The sequence below is a fragment of the Brassica napus genome, chromosome C4, assembly GCF_020379485.1.
Source record: "Brassica napus cultivar Da-Ae chromosome C4, Da-Ae, whole genome shotgun sequence".
NCBI lineage: Eukaryota > Viridiplantae > Streptophyta > Magnoliopsida > Brassicales > Brassicaceae > Brassica > Brassica napus.
In genome coordinates, this window is record NC_063447.1 from 2,804,270 (window position 1) to 2,824,304 (window position 20,035).

Consider the following 20,035-nt stretch of genomic DNA (forward strand, 5'->3'; position numbering starts at 1 on the left):
CTGCTAGTTGAGCTGTCATCATCCATATCCACACAGACAGCTCGAGAGCACCACTACTAACAGTAACAAGAATGTGAGTGAGAGCCACACGCCTACTTTAGCGCGTGTGATTAGTAAGAATGTGAAAAATCTCGTATCTCATCTTCAACGAGGACTTAAGAAGTTATCCATTGGCCAATGGTTTGATAGGATGATGCTGTTAGTGCTGAGTGTGTGTATCTGAGAAAAGAAAGAGACCGTTCTTATTTATCTGGTTTGGTTCTTGAGTAACTCTTTTTTTTTTTTTTTGAGTAACTCTTTTTTTTTTCTTGAGTAACTTGATTCATGTGTCAAAGATTCTGATCATTGGTATTATTAGCTACACATAGGTGAGTCTCGTCTATTTTCTCCTTCGTGAGTATTATTTTCCTTAGGATTTATGTTAAGCTCGATCATACTTTTGAGTCGCTCTAAAGAAGCTGGATAAGACTTGAAACAAGTTAATGTTAGCGTTTTTATCATTTAAACTGCTCATGCAATGGAATATCATGGAAGCTAGTCTCTAACGTTTTTGTGTAGCTTAGATTATCAAATAGTCCATGAATAGTCTCTGAGTGATTGAATAGGAGCTGAAATGGAATCTTGAGATAGCTGTTAAAAGATGTGTGGTCAATGCTTGAGATAGAATCTTTTTTTCTTGTTTATAATTGGCTGTCTTAAGTGTGTTTGCCTCCATGGGTAACTTGATTGATTTGTTGGTGGTCTGCATGTGGAGAATGAAATGAATGAAGATCGTCTTTCTAACTGGTTTCTGTATAGTGTAGTGTTGTTGAGTGGGGTTTGTAGACAATGAGGAGAGGTAGAGGGAAAGGGAAGAAGCAGAGTGCATCTGCTCGGGAAGATCATGGAAGCGGTGAAGAGGATGAAAAGATTCCAGCTTATAGGAGAAGAGGAAGGCCACAGAAGCCTATGAAAGATGATTTCGAAGAGGAGGAGGAGGAAGAAGAAGAGTTGGTTGAGAAGATGGAGGAGGAAGAAGAAGAAGAGGATGGTTCAGTAACAAGTAAAAAAGAAGAAAACGAGAGGAAGAGGAAGATGGTTAATGGAAGCAATACGGATGTCAATGAAGAAGAGAATGGGTTAGGATCAAAATCAAGTAGAGATGGTTCCACCAAGTCCACATCTACTGGTTTCAGACAGAACGGGAGCAGAAGGAAAAGCAAGCCTAGACGAGCTGCTGAAGCTGTTGTGGAATGTAATGGAGTTTGAGAAAACTTCTTTGGTCAAGAACTTTCCAAGAAACATGATGAGACATTAACTTGAGGTTTCTTCTTCTTTTAGGTTATCTTACAAGTTTCTTTGTGAGTTGAGAACTTTGGCTATCTTTTGGTGTATCAATATGCATTGTCTTTCTTTTTTATCTCTCATCATCTGCTCTTGATTTTGACATTTGAGCCCAAAAAGATGATCCTCTCATCTCCAAAAGTTCTAATCATTCTAAGAGATGTCATTGTTACAACGTGTAAGTTAGGTAAAATGTAACAGCAGAGACATTAAGGGAAGAGAGCTGAGAAAATAAGAGAAGTGCCATTAGCCTTGATGGTCTACACAATTTTAAATAAACAACTTACATAATGTATAATATTATATTCTCCTCGATCAAGAAAAAATATTAGCATTTGTGAACATATTATTATGATGTCAAACATGCAAGAAACAACAAGTATACAAACGTTTTGTAATCTTTTATCAATCCCAATTGCAATAACTTAAGACTAAATTTCATTTATCAAATCTTACTAAAAGACCAACCGGATCTAAAAGGAGACTCAAGCCCTAGTCTAATTCAACCCAAATTGCCCACCTTTAATTTAATAAATATATAAAAATCTGACAGATGCTGCAGGTATCATTTTTAAATTTGACTATAATGACGGCATTAGTAATATATTTCTCGTGTTTCAAAAAAAAAGTAATATATTTCTCAATATGTACTATCTATATCCAGAACCTAGTTGTTATTGTGCAATCTCTGTAAGATCAGTCTTATGGGATCAGGTCTTTAGTTTCAAGGGTTAACCAATGCAGCCAAGCAAATGAAAAGCACTTCACTAAATAAAGCTAAGCAAAAAGAACAAATCAAACTTAAACCTACAAAATCTAAAGTATTACAGTTTACACAGACTCTGATGGATGTCTATGACTACTATTTAACTTTTTATACTTTTTTATTTATTACAAAAATCAAGAAAGATCTTGCTGTGGATATTGTGACTAAAAATTATCAAAAGAAATTTCAAGGGAAAAACAAGAAAACATATGTAGCTTTTTTGTTTGTTTTTGTTTTAGCTTTAATTTGAAAATAATCAACACAAATCAAAAGCCATAAATATTTAAACAAAATTTGTGTTATAATTTCACTTATAAACAAGAGAAAGGGAGGTTTAACAAATAAAAAAGTACTAAATTATTTGCAGTGTTGCTTGCACATCTGCCGACACCAGCTAGTTCCCTTGAAGTGTCACATCTTTTGTTGTGTTCCAATAACTGCACTGCTCATATTTCAGTCTTAAATATTTTAACATTTTAAATCACTAGTAATATTTTTTTACCATATTTGTTGCTCTTTAACTACAAGTCTACAACAGTTAGGAAGTCCCAACAGTTATCATTATATTCGTAAAGGAAACTCTCTATCTGTAGAACTCTGATCTCCTCGGCACTTTCTTTTGGGTTCCCGATACTTGAGTATAGAATATGTGAAGGATAATAATATATGAAGACTAAAAAAGTTATGATGTAAGTACAGAAAATCAGTATTAAGATCTGTAAAGTTGGATGTTCTATGCGAGTGTGAAGATTAGATGCTCCCTGGACTCAGATAGATGCTCCCAACAATTTAATATTACTTTAAATTTGAACTTACATCACCTATGACCCATGAAAAATTACATCACACATGACCCATCACAATCACATTTAATAATGGGTATCCAACATTAAGGAGAACCACCGAACCAGAACAACTCTCATTATAAAACACAACAAGAATACAATGGACCGAATAGTATAGTATTATCTCGTAATTACCACTTCTAAGATGCGAGCGGCCTGATAATAAAACTGTAGATGAGAACGATTTGTGTAAGCCAGATACTGTAGATATCACGGACCAACAAACTTAAGAAGCGTACGAGAGAATGATATCACTCATTTTTCGATATGAGAAGTATGCATAAGTACTAGAGAAAATATGGGTCTAAAGAAGCATGAACCAAGGGATGAGTACTTTTTTTTTTTTTTTTTTGGGATGAATGTTAAATTTATTCATGCAAAAAATGCAGCTATTTATGAATCAAAGAATCAGACTCATGAAACTAAGAGACAAAATTTCTATGTTTAATAATCCTCTCTAGAACCAAACCATATAGCAAGCTCTCCTTCCATTTTCCTCCTTCTTTAGAGTGAAAGCAACCAAAGCCTAACAGTTTTCTCCACAAACTTTGTTAGACACTGAGCTTCTCTTTCTTGTTCACCATGTCGTCGAGCATTGCACTCTCTCCGTATTGAGTGAACAACCGCTTGGAAAACATATCGGACAAGGAAGTTTTTTATGGGAGTAAGCCCAGGCCTGGTGATGATCGCAATGAGCTGACTCTAGTCTGTGATGAATCTGTTTTGCAACAAACCCTCTGCTAGAGCCTTCCAGGCCTATCTTGTGTACCTGCAGCTGAAGAATAGATGTTCACATGTTTCTTAAGCTTCGTTACACAGAGTGCAGGTCGCATTTATCCCAGTGTTCCATAACCGCATTTTATCTCCTGTTTGCAGTCTGTTGAGCACAGCGATCCAAACAAGGGTGGAGAACTTTGGAGTCGAATGGGTAAACCAGATGCCTCTGCTCCAGTTGCAAGTTTGGTGGCAGTGGTGAATCTGTTCCCAGGTTCTTTTAGCAGAAAATCTGCTGACAAATCTACCTTCCTCTTGCTTCCATAGAGCAATGTCATCACCCTGGTTCGCAGCCAAACGAAGAGTCTATTTCATTCTCCACCTCATTTAAAATGCTCACTTTGTGTCTTCTCCTTCTTCGTTGTCTAACAAGAACATCTGATACCAAGGCATTATCAACAATGCCTAAATCAATCAGACCGCGATCACCCAGAGCAACTTTAAGGCAGCCATGCTTGGACCAGACATCATACCAGAAGGAAGTATGCTTCCCATTCCCTACTTCCATATGGAGAAACTGTGTTGCAAGTTCTCGGTGCTTGAGAAGTTTCCTCCAAACCCATGAGCCAGAGGTTGTAGTACTGCTAACTGACCAGAAGGATCCCTTCTTGAAGAGATAGCAGTGAATCCATCGGACCCATAACGAAGATTTTTCAGAAGAGATTCGCCATATTAGCTTCAAGCAGAAGACTGTGTTCATTTCCTTCAGCGGTCTTAATCCCGAATCTCCCTCATTCTTTGGTAAACACAGATCCTTCCAACAGACTTTTGCTTTTGATGATTTGAGCTCAGGTCCCGACCAAAGAAAGGCAGAACAAAGGCTCTCGATCTCCTTCAGACAACTGCTTGGTAAGGTGAAAGCTTGCATCCAGAAGTTGGTCATGCTGGTAATGACAGAGTTGATGAGTTGCAATTTGCCAGCGTGGGAGAGAAATCTTCATGTCCAAGACTTCATTCGTTTCCTGATCTTCTCAACCAGAGGCATGTAGTCGGTGATCATCATACGCTTTGTGAGCAGGGGAAGTCCCAAGTAGCGGACTGGTAGTCGACCAGATGCCAGAGGGAAGCTGCCGAGGATATTTGTCTCTGTGTCTGCTGAAGTACCAGCAATGTATAGCGTTGACTTCTCCAGACTGATGTTTAATTTCGATATAGCGGCAAACTCTTCAAAAACTTTGAGCACTCTTTCTATAGAACGTTTGGTTCCATCAGTGAACACCATCAGATCATCAGCGAAACACAAATGTGTTACCTGAATATTCTTACACTTAGGATGATAGCCAACCAGATTCCTCTCCACTGCCTTGTCAAGCATGCTAGGTAAGACGTTGATGAGTACTTCTTGTTGTGTGCGGTGTTGAAAAATAGAACTTAAATTGTTGTGCTTTGTCTAGGACGCAAGTACTTAAAGGTCGTAACCTAGGTGTGACGTTCACACGTATGTTTTCACTCATTGCGTGAAGTCAATATTCTCAAAGTCTATGCTACGATATTAGATTGTTGTACATCAACCATGCAAGTTCTTTTCCCATATTTTTATTGATGATTTATATAATCATGGCACTGAGCACTGATTAATTGATTGTTTTCAACCTATTGATTAACAGCTTAAGTTTAGTATATTTTCAAAACATAACATGCACATGTAACGTGTCAACCTAAAATATGTAGTCACAAGCGTATCATGCAATTCTATGATCTAAAAAGGGGTAACGGGGTTAGATGGATACTTAGTTTGGTTTTTAGTTTGGTTGGTTCGAATAGTTTTTCGTTATTTACTTATTAGGTTAACAAACCATATACTTTTGAGTAATATATTTAGTGGAAATTTTTATTTTGGTTTCATATATATATGTTTGCATTCAACTCGGTTCAAAACCAAGTCAAATATGTGGTAGATTTTGCAAATGGAGAAACACAAAAGACGATCTCCATTTATTGTTGCCAACCTCATAATGCCAAATGGTGGACCAAACGAAAAACATGCATTATTAATTTTCTTGACATAAGAAAAAGGAAATGTGTTAGCTTGTCAAATAATTGAAAGGAGAAAAAATCTACTAAAAGGTTGAAAATGTGAACAGTATAAAGTAAAATAATTAAATTTTAAAAGATGTGTACATGAAAGACCTCTCCAATGTTCATTTGTTCAAGTCTCATCCAACTCCAAGATTAGAAACTGCTACTACATCACTCTCTATCTCTCGTTTTTGTTATGTGGTAATTAACATACAACAGTTTTTGTTTTGTCCGTACCGTTTTACTTAACTCTCTCACTGTCTTTGTCTATTACCACTCTCGTCTCTTTTTTTTCTTCTGTTGTGTCTCTCTATCTTCTTTCTTTAAACCCAACAACAGTCAAAATCAGGGAAGCCAAAATTTTCTTTGCTTTCTTCTCCTTTCGTCCTTGCCTTTAAACCGAGACAGTTAGGTTTTAAGAGAGAGAGAGAGAGAGAATGATGAGTGAGTACTCCCTTTCTGTCTGAGTAAGAGGAAACGAAAATGGATAGGGGTTCCAACTCGGGTCTTGGTCTTGGTCCAGGCCAGACAGAGTCGGGTGGTTCATCCACTGAGTCATCCTCTTTAAGTGGAGGGCTCATGTTTGGCCAGAGGATCTACTTCGAGGACGCTGGAGGTGGAACCGGGTTTTCTTCCTCCGGCGGGTCAAACAGAAGGGTACGTGGAAGCGGGTCGGGTCCTTCGGGTCAGATACCAAGATGTCAAGTGGAAGGTTGTGGAATGGATCTAACTAATGCAAAGGGTTATTACACGAGGCATAGAGTTTGTGGAATGCACTCTAAAACACCAAAAGTCATTGTCGCTGGTATAGAACAAAGGTTTTGTCAACAGTGCAGCAGGTTCTTTTTTTTTCTCTCCCGATTCTACCCTTAATTATAGTGTTTATTTGCATCTTTTGCCATTACCGAAGTCCAGATGAAACATTCTTCTACTATAACTCACAAAATATCAGAGATTAATATGTATATATCATTTGAACCCCAACAATTTTTTTAAAAAATATGTTTAATAAATGTTTCGAACCTTATAAATCTCAGGGCCGGCTGGTTGGAGTCCGGCCAAGACTTTCCTGTGAATCAAAATCCAAAGGCTTTAGCTTTCTTTCTTTGTAGATTGTCAGTGTCATATGCTTTTTTGGCTTTTAACGTCTTTGGAGGGGTTCTCTTTTAACTTTACAGCTTAGTGTTATGTAACTTGGTCTTGTGTTTGTTGGGACTCGTTGGGCTTATTTTGGAGAATATGTTTACGTGTACTTCTACATGCTTCTCTTTTATTTTTATTTTAGATTTTGTCTTTCTAAGAAATCCAAAGGGATATGAAATGAATGGACAATAAAAAAACCTATTTCCCTTATGTTTGCTTCTTTAGGTCATATCATTATTGAGGGGGACAAAACTGGTACCATAGCATTAATGACATGAACACTCAAGAAACTTTGTTACAAGAAACTTTGTTACAATGTGTAGGTCATAAGATTCGGAATTAAATTGATAATGAAACCTACTAGACTTTAAACAATCCATAAAGAAGAAATGTTTTCGTGTTAAGGATTAGAGAGATCATTATATATGTTGCTTTTCTTTGAAGCTAACTTGATCTTAATCATTAGGTTTCACCAGCTTCCGGAATTTGACCTAGAGAAAAGGAGTTGCCGTAGGAGACTCGCTGGTCATAATGAGAGACGGAGGAAGCCACAGCCTGCGTCTCTATCTGTGTTGTCTTCTCGTTATGGGAGGATCACTCCTTCTCTTTACGGTTAGATCCTCTTAGCTTGAAAACATACTAAGACTGACTCGTGTGCTTAAACTAACCCTAACATGGGCCAGGAAATGGTGAAACTACAATGAATGGGAGCTTTCTTGGGTCTCAAGAAATGGGTTGGAATAGTGCAAGAACGTTGGATACAAGAGTGATGAGACGGCCACCGTCGTGGCAGATCAATCCTATGAATGTGTTTAGTCAAGGATCAGTAAGTGGAGGAGGAGGAGGAGGGATAAACTTCTCATCTCCGGAGATTATGGACACTAAACCAGAGAGCTACAAGGGAATTGGCAGCGACTCAAACTGTGCTCTCTCTCTTCTGTCAAACCCACATCAGCCACATGACAACAACAACAGCAACAACACATGGAGAACTTCTTCGGGTTTTGGTCCGATGACGGTTACAATGGCTCAGCCACCACCTGCACCTAGCCAGCAGCATCAGTATCTGAACCCGCCTTGGGTGTTTAAGGACGATGATAATAACTGTCCGAATGATATGTCTCCTGTTTTGAATCTTGGTCGGTTCACCGAGACAGAGATAAGCGGTGGAACGACTTTGGGTGAGTTCGAGTTATCTGATCATCATCATCATCAGAATAGGACGCAGTACATGGAAAGTGAGAACACAAGGGCTTATGACTCTTCTTCACACCATAACAACTGGTCTCTCTGAGCCTCTTTGCATATGACAAGCGTATTGTTATTGTTACCATGAATGATTCTGCAATATCTTTATCTTTTTTTTTCTGTTACTGCTTACCAATAAACTAGACAATTGTTGCCAGGCAATGGCTTTTGTATTTTGCGCTTTTTTTTGTTTGCTATGCTGAATGATTCTTGTTGTTGTCTCAACTTCATGATCTCCACCAACTTAGGAGATCAGATTGATCAAATATTAGATAAATGTTACATACACTGATGACTTATCTATACTTTAAATTAGTAAATCAAACTATGAACTAAACATAACCGCTTTGCTCTGTGAAATACTCCTTTTCCGTGTCATTTCAATTGGTGTTTAAAAAATTTTATTTTGTTTTATAATAAATGATATTCTCACAATTCTAGATAAAATTTAATGTCATTTGAAATTTGTGACAATTACAAAATACTGCATTTTTTATTGGTTAAATTAGTTTTGTTTAATGTTATTTTATGTAATCAATATAAATTGTATAAAATTATGTATTTTTTTAATCTTTATGCAAAAACCTTAAACACTCCTTAAAGTGATACGGAGTGAAGCCTGGGTAAAAAAATCGGAACCGAAGAACCGAACCGGAACCGGACCAATACCCTCAAATACTCGAACGGTTCCTATATTTCTATATCCGAAATAACCGAACCGAACCAGAACCAAACCGAGAACCAAACGGATATCCGAATATATAAATATATTAATTATATATACATATACTATAACTAAATATATATTTTTTATTTAAAGATCTGTTAAAAGTATCCGGAAATAGTTGAGGATAACTAAATTATTATAAAGTATCCGAACTACCTGAAAGTATCCGAAACTATCTGGATATATAGTTTTATCTGAAATATCCAAAGTAATCTAAAATATCCAAAATTATTATCTAAATCATCCTAATTATTTGATATTAATTTATCCTAAATAACCGATATTTTATCTGAATTATACGAACTACCCGAACTATCCGAACCCGAACCGGAACCAAATGAGAACATAATATTTTGCGAGTATTTTTCAGTTTCTAGTTTTACTATCCGAACCGAACCGGAATCAAATGAGAACCGAATATTTTGCGAGTATTTTCAGTTTCTAGTTTTACTATCCGAACCGAACCGAACCGAATCCGAAACTATCCTAATCGAAACCCGAAACCCGAAATACCCGAACCGAACCGATACCCGAAATGACCAGACCGAGAACTGAGTATAGCTTATGCATAGCGAAGATATGGTTCACTGGTCAGGACTAAAAGAGTCTTCCAAGTTACTAATGGGCCTCCTCGGCCCAAAATTTATTTTCTGGTAGCTCCAAAATTTTTAATCGGGCTTTTTATCCATTGAATCGTTTCGTCGAATTCCAAATGTTAATGTCATTAATGGGCCTCTCTTCGTTGAGATTCTGTAACATTCTTCTGCTCTAGAGAGGGGAAATATAATACCATTAACAGGCCTCATAATGGGCTTTTACTTACACACCCCAAACTAAATTCATGTTAGCTCCAAATCTCTCTCTAAAGTGGGCTTTCTCCGGCTCTACTACCTCTACGGTCTCGTCGCCACCGAAGAAGAAGATCGAATCATTTTCTCGTGGATCTTGTGCCCTTCTGGTGAACATCGTAGGGAGGAATCATGGATCCAGCTGAGATGAGGTACTTGGAAGAAGAGGACGGTCCCATGATGAAGACAATCAAAGGCAGCGTCACTGGCTTCGCCGCCGGGACCATCTACGGAACCATTTTGGCCACGTGGAAAGACGTTCCGAGGGTGGAGAGAAACGTGGCTCTTCCGGGACTCATCAGAACGCTCAAGATGATGGGAACACACGGGCTCACTTTCGCTGCTATTGGAGGAGTTTACATCGGCGTTGAACAGGTGGTTCAGAGTTATAGGGGCAAAAGAGACTTTTTCAATGGTGCTATTGGTGGGTTTGTTGCTGGAGCTTCTGTACTTGGCTATAGAGGTAAACGCTCTTACGTATGCGTTTTAAACCAATGTCTACATGATTGGATTATGTCTAAATACTCTCAAAAGATATAATCTGTGTAATGATTGAAAGTACATAGCTTTCCACTGTAACCTGGTTTTTTTTTTTTGCTAAGTAACCTGGTTTCCACTGTAACCTGGTTTTATTTTGGTGAATTTTTTTTTTTTTTTTTTTTTTTGACGCAGCAAGGAGCATTCCAACGGCGATAGCTGCAGGTGCAACTCTAGCTGTTACCTCAGCTTTGATTGACTCTGGGGGTCAGACGACAAGAGTAGACAACGGCAGAGAGTATTATCCTTACACCCCTGTCGAGAAAAGAGCTCAAGCTGAATCCTGATTTCTCTCTCTGTTTTGATAACTGTATCTGAGAGATGTGAAATCATGAAACTCTTTTGTTCTTGTTTCCTCATGTTTCTATGGAGAGTGACTTGCATCTTTTGCTTGAGTATTGAATGTAAGAAACGTTACAGTTCTGAGTATCTGAAATGTGTTTGCTTCTGCTAGTCTTAGAGGTGAAGAACATAGAGTGATATTTTGTCTCTTCTTATGGTTATGAATAAGCTCTTAGGGAACTACAACGATTGATACAGAGAAACTTTCACAGTTTTTTTAGTCTGTTTGAATGTGTTAGATGCTTTAAGGAAAAAAAGTTGAAAAGGAGCTTAAAATATATTTGAAACTGAAGGAGGGTACTCAAATATATATTGGTATTGAGAAACTTGTTATCTGTGTATAACAATTAAAGGAAATTAACATTTAAAAAAAGACAAGATTGCATGTTGTTATGATCAAATGAGCAGAAAAAAACATACAAAAAGAGAAGGGAGAGCTTTTAGAGTTAGAGAACTTGCTGTGCAGTTAATTTCTGATGTCATACGAGCTAGCAATCTCTGAAGAAGAACGGATCAAGAGAACTCTACAGTGACTGAGACATCTTCCTCCATCACCATTCATCATTAATCACCTTGCAAGCAGTAAAGTTGCCGGATATTTCCCGTTGCTGTCACCAGAAGAAAAACAGAGGATAAACATCTAATGACCAACGGAGTAAATGAAGTAGAATGTGATGGACTCAATGAATATACCGTAAAGCCAGTCTTTGAAATGCATGTGGAACGCTGTTGTAAGTTCTCGTTTTCGGTTATCTTCAAGAGGAGTTTCTCTTAAGGATTGTCTTGTTTCTTCCAAGTTCTTAAGCTGGTCAAACAAAGATGTAGTTTCGGTATCAGATGCTGTAGTGATATGGAAGGAAAAACAAACAAAGCACTTCTGTTCCAAAAAGAAAAAGAAAAACATACGCTTGTCTGTTGTACTGCCATATACGCATCTGGTAATGGAAATGGATTGTCTTTCGTGGAACCAAGCGCCTCTCCTACAAACCAGTTTGGGATCTGAACCAGAGGCATTGAAGTGAGAAGTTACAGTGTGAACACAGTCTTGGTGGTAACCAAAATCTCTAGTTATTACAAAAAAAGTAAATTTAACAAAAAGGGGGATCTTACCAAAAAGTTAGTGAACTGGTTAGGGTCCACACAAGAAGCCGATTCAGATTGTTTATCAGAGGCACCCGTAGGATGCGACAGTGAGTCATGCGGATCGACTGCTCCAAGTGCCAAAGATTCATTCCATCTGTTGATAGTTGGCACAATCCCTACCTCGGTCATGTGCTCCTCCAAGTGTGAGTAAAACGTATTATATGGAGCCACCTGGAACAGATTTCAAATTAATGCCAGCAGTACCCAACTGAAGAAGTCAGTCGAACAGCATATTCAATTGTCCAGACATAATATTGACATGATCATGAGCATAACAGGCTTTCAGCACAATAAAGATATAACCTAACTAAAGCTAAAAACAATTGTGATTGCATTACTAATTTCAGCTGAATATCAGGGCCCCAAAAAGAGTTGTAAATTATGTCCTCAATCTTAGAGAGACACTTCACCTGTAGTTTGTGGTTATCACCAACAATAAGAGGTCGATGATTGACTCCCAAATAGAACACACATTCTCGGCAATTGGCGATGCAGATTCGTTTGGTAGCTGCAATCACATGAACTCTCTCACAATGCTCAACTCTTACTGCCTGCACATGCTCAGAAAATAAACTAGTCTGAATCTTCTAAACCAAAACTCGCTAACAGAGAGTTAAGCATGAAGGAGTATATTTTCATACCTTGCCGGCAGCTCCCAGAACGATAGTAGAATCAGAACATCCATACACAGTTGCATACCTCAATGGCGCTAAAAGATAAATGACAGAATCATGGCAATTGGCAACCTGCAGAATACACAAAAATATGAAGTTGAAGTGCATACATAAGCGAAAGAAACGAAATGAGGAAGCCTACAACTACCAAATGTGACGAGTTGCTGATTAGAATGAAAATTAGTTGTACAGTACTGACCTTCACAGATCTACCCTTTAGATCAGAAGCCTGCTTGAAAAGCGAAGTCTTGGAGACTCCTTCGATGATACAAGGACCTCTATCATTAGATGGAACTTTATTAAGAGCTTCACAGGTAACTACGGTTGCAGCTTCTTGACCAGAGGCATTAGAAGGTCCATTTTCTTTCCCAGAAATTCTGTCAGAAATGCTTTCCATGGCGGAAGCTATCTTTTTCAGAAGCCAATCATGCACTTCGGAAGCAGGAACCAGAACAGCGGGGATATCAGGGTTAGAGTTCTTAAAGAAAGGAGTAGCTTGACTGAAAGAAGGTACATCAGATCCCTTATCACCAAAATGAAGAAGAAACCCAATGTGCTCAAAACTCTCCAAAGACAGGACCTAAATAACAACGGATGTTATAATGAAATAAACATTTAGCATAAGATATACACTCTCTGCCATTCCATTAATATTTGTATTCCAACATATGTTTTTTCTATCCATCTAATAGAAACAGTTATCTCCTTCCAGAATGAGTTAAAGAAATGTTTGCACATACCGAAGATTCATCTCCTTGTCCCTCTACAGGATCTGCAAGGAGAGAAATAATATTTGCTATATGCTTTTGCAAATACGACAACTGATGAGCTTCTTCATCTGCTGGCGATGGCATAAACCGACGGCTGTTGCTCCGAACAAGCTGCAAGATAACGAAAAACGAAATCTAACTCAAACTTCAAAAAGCAACAAGATTGTCTAGACCCATATGATTGAAACAGTAACGAGAACAAATTTCAAAGCTCAGAAACTATTGCCCAACTATAGACTGAGCCCAAATTATCACCAAAAGGAAACATGGAAGGACCAACCAAAATAAGGAACTATGAAAAGAAACAGAGTCAAACCCCACACAAAACACAGCAAAGTAGCAGTTATTTGACTTCAATCCGTGTACTTTACACTGCTTCGGAATTGTCATTTTGTCAAAGAGACGGGAACCAAACTTAAAAAGAGCTCTCCAAACAGAAAGGCTATCATAGCGTTCGTCACATTTCACCAATAAGCTCAAATATATTACAAAGCAATGCCTCAACGAGCATCTTCGAAATAATTACAAACACTTAACCGACTTCTCCCTCTCACTCTCAACATTGCTTAATGAAACCTAAAGTCTCCAAATTTCATAACTTGCATTGCAAAACTATAGTAAAACTCAATGATCATACGCACGCACTAAGATCACATTAAAAAAACATTTCATGATTCAACAAATGCTAAACCGTAAGGAACTTGCCTGAATCGGGGATAAGGCGGACAAGTAACCATCGAAAGCAGACGCCGAAGGCCAGACATCCGCCACAGCCGCAGAGTCCTTATGCGTCCTCGGCATCAGCTTCTTATACGACTGAACGTACATAAACAAAACCAGATCCCTCACATCAGCTCCGATCGAATCAACCTCCTCTGGCTTAGCCACAACAAGAGGATCAGTCTCCGAGTGTAGCACCGAGGCGAGAGTTTCGAGGACGAGGCGCGCATGGTCAGAGGAGATCGAGAGCGCTTCGGAGACGGCGGGAGATCCGACGCGGTTGTTCGTCGCGGAGGATGCTAGCTTCTGCTTGATCGGAGCTAAGGTTTGGATCGGGTCGGCGAAAAGGAGATTCGGGATTGGGAGGAGGCCGTGTTCGAATGGCACCCGCCTCGGGTGGATTAGTGGATTCGAATTTTGAATCGGGTCTGGGTCAGGTGGTGGTGGTGATTGGTCGATTACTTCTTCCGTCATAATGCCTCTAACTCGCGAAAGAGAGAGAGACAAGTCGCAGATCTTTGAACCAAAAAAAAAAAAAAAAAGAAGAGCAGTTAATGTTACAGTGCGCGCAGTCACACGCCACTACCCTACACCCTAGCTTAAGAGTCAATAACAAATGGGCCTTTGCGGCCCACTAAGCAACAGTTGACTTTTCGCATCATTTATAGATCATGATTCATGACATTTCCAGAGATTGTGACAATTATCAGAACCGAAGTTTGATACTTTTTTTAAAATCTGTTTAAAGCAAAGAAGACATCCTTCATATGTGGAAAACACAAAGCCTAAAGAAAAGGTTCTTAACATAAGATCCGTGAAGCTATACTAAAGCCAAAACTACCTAAAAGAAGAATGTTTTATCATCAGAAAATGATAGAATCTTCCTACTATAAACATCATCAGAGAGATGATTGACTTGTCTTCCTAGTAATATCATCAGAGAATGATAACAGATCTAAAAGCTCAAGAACATATATCACCAGTAGATGAGATCATCCACTTCTCCCTCTTTGCTATCATCAGAAGATGATGTCGTACTCACTGATCTCCTTCTGATGACCCATCATCGCATGGACATTAAAGTCCGAACTCTTTTCTCCCTTTCAGCTCTCTTAGCACTAGGAGTGCTCTTCATCTTCTGAATCTCTTCCATCACAACCTTCTCCACTTTATCAATAGAGTTGAGGAGCTTCTTCTGTGGAGTGAGCGCTTCTTCTTCCTCTTCCGCTGAACTCTGCCTTGTGATGTCGAGAAGAATCTGATGGACTTTAGCAGTTGAAGGTGGCCAGGGACGCTTGAACCCAACAGACGGACCAGGAGTCACCATGGAGTAGTTCCGCTCGCCAGACACTGGTGCTAAAGAATCATCAAGAACCCCAAGCTGTTGTGGAGTTGGGGTCTCAACGTCTCCCATACGAGCTCTCCTTCTCTCAATCGCCTGCATAAAGAAGCTCTTTAGCCACAGTTTATATGATAATTTTAGTTAAAGCAAAGCCTCTCTGGCTATGATGTAACTAACCCTAACGACAGAAGACACGTCACGGAGAGGCGTTCTTGGATACCAAGAAGGCAACACAGAAGCTGAAGCACGAGCCCTGCCACGCCTCGCAACACCCAAGCCTCTTCGTCGAACTCCCAAATTGCCCCTCGCGAATCCACCTCTTCCCATCGATTCTGAAGGAGGCAGCCTCTGAACAGGGGACTGAAACGGATTCAGATGCGCTGGCGGCTCGTCGAGCAGGATCCCGTGGGATCGCCGGTTGAGAAACGCGGCGGGGTAATCCACAGGCCTCTCTCTCCGGTCTCTCGCTTCTGGCATTATGATTAATCCAATCCCTACGAATCGAATAACCAAACGGTTACAAGTTAGAACACAGCGTAATCATCTAAACTCAATCGTCGAATCCTCTAATCTTGTTCACCATTTTAATCGAATTCTCTCATACCTAACTAATCCTCGAAACTAATCATCTAACAAAATCGAGTAAAACTGCTAACGAATCATCAAGAACAGCGTGGAGATACAGATTAAAGTTCAATGGATTCATTTTACCTGTGAATCTTTCTTCGATAGATTCCTTCGTGCGACAGCTCTAAAACGACTTGCGAACGGTAAAGCGAGGGGACAAAAGGAATAAAGGAGAAAAGCTTCTTTTTTTTTCTCAGTGAGAGGGGAGAGACGATCTGGCGATTTTTTTTTAAAGGCCATCATCTTCTTGGGCGGGTTTTATAATTGAAAATGAAAATTTTCGAGCTCGCACGTGCGAGAGAAATTCAAATCTGTGTGAAATTTTTTGAATTTTGACCGTAGGCGGGATAACTCAATTTCGTCAAATTTCATTTTCAACAACAATTCGTCGGTTCTTTGGAATTTAGTTTTACTTCTTCTAAAGCGATCAAGAATCTTTGGCCCAATTACAGAAATAATGAACCGACGACTGGGGCTTTGGCCCAGTTAAGCTAGTTCTTTTTTTTTTTGTCAACTTGTAAGCTAGTTCAATTTTTTTTTTTTGTAAGCTAGTTCATATTTTACCTACAAAGCCCCAATTATTGAATTCTTGTGCGTTAACGATGTAAAAAGTGGTTGCGGTTGCGCGAGTTTGCGAATGCGGGTGGTTGCAGTTTCTAGCGGTTTTAAGAAATTTGTACGACTGATTATATAGTTAGAAATTGGTGTGTCTGTGAAATACTTATGACTGATTAAATACCAAATGCGGTAGCGGTTGAATAATAAATTAACAATATTTAAATTTATATAATTATAAAATATCAAAAATCATAATATTAAATATAAAAATTAATTTTAGAAAGTTATAGTTTTAAATTTTTAAAATTATAGAAAATATTATAATATTAATTAAAATATAATAAATATATTTTAGTATTTTATAATTTCAATTTAAAATTTTTATTGAATATTTTTATTTTGTATTTATATTGTTTTTAAACAAAATTTATCCTGCAACCGTCCACAACCGCAAACGCTAGCTGGAATCAGCTTTTGAATTTATGAAGTTTAGAACGGTTTGAAATGGTTTAAAACGGTTTGAGGGATTGTTGTAAAACGCTAACAACCGCTACTACCCGCAAACATAGTTTTTGCAGGTGGTACCACGGAAACCAGTCATGTCAACAACCTAAATTGATCATGGGTATGGTAACTGAAAGATTGCCTCCAAATTTTTTAAAATAATGTATATAAATATAAACTTTAACTTTTTATAAACATAATCTCTCTATTTTTTTAAAAAAATATTATAATTCGTTATTAATTACCTATGCGTGTCCTTAAAATTTCATCGAACAACTGTTATTTTATATGAAGTTTACATCATAAAGCGCACTTGTTTTGTTTTTGCTGTAGGTGGAGTCCACCTGGTGGACCTTCGGATATATACTACGCCCGCTCTCTTGGGCTGAGAGGTTATGTATAGCACAAGGGACCGCTCGGATTTGATGGATATACATGGATATAGTTTGAGAAAGTATGTACATGGCAACCTTAAATCAAGTAAAAAAATCTGTTAGATGATGAGTTGATTCCTCGCATATCATCACATCAAGCGTTAATTTCACACGTCTGGTTCAGGGTATCCTTAACTTGCAGAGAAGTCACTATCCACCAAAGTGCAAAGCATAGACTATACATATGCAACAAGAGTGCAGGACTCTCAGCTCCCCAAGATGCTTACCTTGCGCCTGAAGCTTGAGTTTCTTCTGGTTATAAATCATCTCAGAGCACATTTATTCGAGTCCCTTAAGTAGGTTGGTTAGCATAATTGGGCTTTAAAAATAAAGATTAAATCGGATTAAAGTAAGAGGCGTTGTTTAATTACGACCGCGAAGAGGCGTCCCTTACCAGGCACGTGTCACGTTCCAATTGGCGAGAGGAGCGGTGACGGGGTAAACCCAGGTTCGTTTCATTTTTCCTTCTCTTTTTTTTTCTGTTCTCTCCTCCGACAAAATGCGATTTCAAAGGCGATTCTCTCCCTCTCTGTGGCTCGCGTCGAGGAAACGGTGACAGCTCTATCGGTGGGTCTCGGCGAAGAAGGAAAACAGAGACCTTTCTATCTTTCTATTGGTGGTTCACCTTGAAGAGCGTCCGGTGAACTCTCTCTCTACCGGTGGCTCTCTGAGACGATGAACAACGCGACTGCTGCGGTTGAGGCGAATCGAAAGGTAAATCTGCGGTTATATATGTTTATGTTTCAATCTTTCAAGTTTGCATGTATCAGATTCTTCATCGTGAATCTTTGAAATTAAATCCTCTGAATTTTTTTTTGTCTTTAGGTGGATCGATCAAGAGGCATGAGGCATGATCCAGGTTGATTTGTTCCTTCTTCATCGTCAATTTATAATACATATCCTCTATTTTTTTTTTTGATTTGTTTCTCTCTGTTTTCTCTTAGGTGGATTGATGAAGACACTGTCCGAGTTAGATTGTGTATGTGTGTAATGAGGTATGTTCCTGTAAATTAAGCTCCTTGTTCATCCATATTTTTACTCGAATTTGTTTTGATATGTTTCGGAAATTTTTTGTGTTTAGATGGTTTGATGAAGAGGCATCACACAGGTTCATGAGACAAAGAGCGTACGATTGTTCATACAGGTAAAGCCTATGTCTTTATTCTGTTTACGTGTGATAAAGCATTGTTTGAAATGAATTCAATCATCGGTTAATGTTAGGTTAAGTAATAAATACTTCTTTCTCTTGTTAGATAAAGGTTGTGTGGTTGTGTTAGGTAATTAATAGGTTTGGTTATTGTTAGATAGAAGTAAATGGCGTGGTGTGTTGATTGAGTTATTGTTAGATAGAATTAAATGGCGTGGTGTGTTGATTGAGTTAGATATATGTCTTCTCGGACAACTTGGTGTGTGGTTGTGATCAATGCTTTGATAGGATTCTTTAAGCTATTAAGGAAACTGTCTTCTCCTCTATCTTCAATACACTTCTCTTCCCACTTCATAACTTTTCTTCTTTCATTTCTCTCTATCTTGATCGTCCTTCTAATATGGATTCTTATCCATCTTCTGAAACTTCAAAGTTTGTTGACTTACTTAACAGTCAACAAAATGTTTCCTTTGGAAACTTTGAAGAAAGTGTTGAACTATCTTCCTCTCAAGTTCCCTTTCTAGGCAGTATAGGAACCCAAGATTCAAACTTTGATGGAGTCACGGGGGCAGAGCGTAGAGAACGGCGTAAATGGACACCAACTGATGATATTGTCCTGATCAGCTCGTGGTTAAACACGAGCAAAGATCCTGTGGTTGGCAACGAGCAAAAATCTGGAACTTTTTGGAACAGAGTTGCTGCATATTTTGCGGCAAGTCCTCTAGTTGCTGCCTGCGAAGAAAGAGAAGGAGCCCATTGCCAGCATCGCTGGCACCGGATCAATGACATCGTGTCCAAATTCTGTGCTGCGTATGAAGCTGCTACAAGAGAGAAAGCTAGCGGCCAGAATGAGAATGACGTTGTCAAACTTGCTCATCAAATTTTCTACAACAACCACAAGAACAAATTCAATCTAGAACACGCATGGAAGGAACTACGCAACGACCAGAAGTGGTGTGATCTCTTTACGGCTAAAAAGGAAGGGAGCTCGAAGAAGAGGAAATGCGAGGAGGGTGCAGGGTCAGAGACCTCTGAATCAACCGCCAACAAGCGTCCCCCGGGTGTGAAGGCCGCAAAGGCAAGTGGTAAGAAGAAGGTGGTAGACGAGGATAATCTGAACAAGTTTGAGACTATGTGGACGATAAAACAGGCGGATTTGGCCTCGAAAGAGAGGTTGTCTAAGCTGAATCTGCTTGACCGTCTACTAGGAAAAACAGAACCCCTTGCTGACTATGAAGAAGAACTCAAGAAGAAGCTCATAACTGAGTTGTTCTCAAATTAAGTATTGTTCTGTATCTGGTTCTGTTTCATGTTAAGTCTCTTGTTATGTTTCATGTATCTGGTTCTGTTTCAAGTTTAAGTATCTAGTTATGTTTCATGTTTGTTTGCTTGTGCTCCGAGTTGGTTTGCTTGTTTAATGTTCTATAAAATGAAATGTTGGTTTGCTTGTTTAATGTTCCTACAATTTTCTTCTTCATCATCTTGCAGGCTGCGAGGCAACGAGGTCACGGGTTTATCTTATATCTTTGGACAGAGGAAAGCAT

The 20,035-nt window shown here is 38.7% G+C and overlaps 6 protein-coding genes and 1 long non-coding RNA gene across 12 annotated transcripts; 4 read left to right on the forward strand and 3 right to left on the reverse strand.

The window, feature by feature from the left end:
- LOC125574808 (histone H3.v1-like) lies at positions 1-1,399 on the forward strand. Of its 6 annotated transcripts, none has more exons than XM_048753330.1 (2): positions 1-253; positions 799-1,399. In XM_048753330.1, exon 2 carries the CDS (start codon positions 829-831, stop codon positions 1,246-1,248), a length of 420 nt encoding a protein of 139 aa, XP_048609287.1. In that variant the 5' UTR covers positions 1-253; positions 799-828; the 3' UTR covers positions 1,249-1,399. The 6 variants fall into 6 exon arrangements, with proteins under 6 accessions (XP_048609287.1, XP_048609286.1, XP_048609288.1 ...); XM_048753329.1 differs by having other exon boundaries at positions 2-253; positions 804-1,399; XM_048753331.1 differs by having other exon boundaries at positions 29-393.
- Positions 1,400-5,792: 4,393 nt separating this feature from the next.
- Positions 5,793-8,343, forward strand: LOC125585022 (squamosa promoter-binding-like protein 9). The gene is made up of 3 exons (XM_048753324.1): positions 5,793-6,566; positions 7,337-7,482; positions 7,554-8,343. Exons 1-3 carry the CDS (start codon positions 6,211-6,213, stop codon positions 8,162-8,164), a joined length of 1,113 nt encoding a protein of 370 aa, XP_048609281.1. The 5' UTR covers positions 5,793-6,210; the 3' UTR covers positions 8,165-8,343.
- LOC125585026 lies at positions 6,616-7,061 on the reverse strand. Its single transcript, XR_007321891.1, has 2 exons — positions 6,751-7,061; positions 6,616-6,658 (listed from the first exon to the last, which is right to left on the reverse strand). It is a non-coding gene; the product is annotated as an uncharacterized LOC125585026 (long non-coding RNA).
- A 1,360-nt stretch (positions 8,344-9,703) lies between the features above and the next one.
- Positions 9,704-10,683, forward strand: LOC125585024 (outer envelope pore protein 16-3, chloroplastic/mitochondrial). The gene is made up of 2 exons (XM_048753326.1): positions 9,704-10,156; positions 10,366-10,683. Exons 1-2 carry the CDS (start codon positions 9,826-9,828, stop codon positions 10,515-10,517), a joined length of 483 nt encoding a protein of 160 aa, XP_048609283.1. The 5' UTR covers positions 9,704-9,825; the 3' UTR covers positions 10,518-10,683.
- Positions 10,684-10,868: 185 nt separating this feature from the next.
- Positions 10,869-14,413, reverse strand: LOC125585021 (TBCC domain-containing protein 1-like). The gene is made up of 9 exons (XM_048753323.1): positions 13,865-14,413; positions 13,130-13,270; positions 12,589-12,969; positions 12,357-12,461; positions 12,126-12,266; positions 11,683-11,886; positions 11,479-11,571; positions 11,266-11,377; positions 10,869-11,180 (listed from the first exon to the last, which is right to left on the reverse strand). The coding sequence occupies exons 1-9, from the start codon at positions 14,351-14,353 to the stop codon at positions 11,137-11,139; spliced, it is 1,710 nt and encodes a 569-aa protein (XP_048609280.1). The 5' UTR covers positions 14,354-14,413; the 3' UTR covers positions 10,869-11,136.
- A 175-nt stretch (positions 14,414-14,588) lies between these two features.
- Positions 14,589-16,087, reverse strand: LOC106454497 (protein POLYCHOME). The gene is made up of 3 exons (XM_022700796.2): positions 15,933-16,087; positions 15,399-15,715; positions 14,589-15,317 (listed from the first exon to the last, which is right to left on the reverse strand). The coding sequence occupies exons 2-3, from the start codon at positions 15,696-15,698 to the stop codon at positions 14,943-14,945; spliced, it is 675 nt and encodes a 224-aa protein (XP_022556517.1). The 5' UTR covers positions 15,699-15,715; positions 15,933-16,087; the 3' UTR covers positions 14,589-14,942.
- Positions 16,088-18,019: 1,932 nt separating this feature from the next.
- Positions 18,020-19,773, forward strand: LOC106431555 (glutathione S-transferase T3-like). The gene is made up of 5 exons (XM_048754075.1): positions 18,020-18,058; positions 18,170-18,192; positions 18,289-18,339; positions 18,426-18,488; positions 18,945-19,773. The coding sequence occupies exons 1-5, from the start codon at positions 18,020-18,022 to the stop codon at positions 19,771-19,773; spliced, it is 1,005 nt and encodes a 334-aa protein (XP_048610032.1).
- The last annotated feature ends 262 nt before the right edge of the window (positions 19,774-20,035 follow it).

What these genes read in the sequence shown, in the direction of transcription:
- LOC125574808 (XM_048753330.1), top strand. Translation starts at nt 829, where the DNA reads ATGAGGAGAGGTAGAGGGAAAGGGAAGAAGCAGAGTGCATCTGCTCGG.
- LOC125585022 (XM_048753324.1), top strand. Translation starts at nt 6,211, where the DNA reads ATGGATAGGGGTTCCAACTCGGGTCTTGGTCTTGGTCCAGGCCAGACA. An exon ending in TTTTGTCAACAGTGCAGCAG is followed by an intron (nt 6,567 to 7,336) that starts GTTCTTTTTTTT and finishes CTTAATCATTAG; the next exon opens with GTTTCACCAGCTTCCGGAAT. An exon ending in GATCACTCCTTCTCTTTACG is followed by an intron (nt 7,483 to 7,553) that starts GTTAGATCCTCT and finishes AACATGGGCCAG; the next exon opens with GAAATGGTGAAACTACAATG.
- LOC125585024 (XM_048753326.1), top strand. Translation starts at nt 9,826, where the DNA reads ATGGATCCAGCTGAGATGAGGTACTTGGAAGAAGAGGACGGTCCCATG. An exon ending in TTCTGTACTTGGCTATAGAG is followed by an intron (nt 10,157 to 10,365) that starts GTAAACGCTCTT and finishes TTTTTGACGCAG; the next exon opens with CAAGGAGCATTCCAACGGCG.
- LOC125585021 (XM_048753323.1), bottom strand. Translation starts at nt 14,353, where the DNA reads ATGACGGAAGAAGTAATCGACCAATCACCACCACCACCTGACCCAGAC. An exon ending in TAAAGGGTAGATCTGTGAAG is followed by an intron (nt 12,462 to 12,588) that starts GTCAGTACTGTA and finishes TGTATTCTGCAG; the next exon opens with GTTGCCAATTGCCATGATTC. An exon ending in TTCTGGGAGCTGCCGGCAAG is followed by an intron (nt 12,267 to 12,356) that starts GTATGAAAATAT and finishes GAGCATGTGCAG; the next exon opens with GCAGTAAGAGTTGAGCATTG.
- LOC106454497 (XM_022700796.2), bottom strand. Translation starts at nt 15,698, where the DNA reads ATGCCAGAAGCGAGAGACCGGAGAGAGAGGCCTGTGGATTACCCCGCC. An exon ending in ACGTGTCTTCTGTCGTTAGG is followed by an intron (nt 15,318 to 15,398) that starts GTTAGTTACATC and finishes TTCTTTATGCAG; the next exon opens with GCGATTGAGAGAAGGAGAGC.
- LOC106431555 (XM_048754075.1), top strand. Translation starts at nt 18,020, where the DNA reads ATGAACAACGCGACTGCTGCGGTTGAGGCGAATCGAAAG. An exon ending in GATCGATCAAGAGGCATGAG is followed by an intron (nt 18,193 to 18,288) that starts GCATGATCCAGG and finishes GTTTTCTCTTAG; the next exon opens with GTGGATTGATGAAGACACTG. An exon ending in TTGTGTATGTGTGTAATGAG is followed by an intron (nt 18,340 to 18,425) that starts GTATGTTCCTGT and finishes TTTTGTGTTTAG; the next exon opens with ATGGTTTGATGAAGAGGCAT.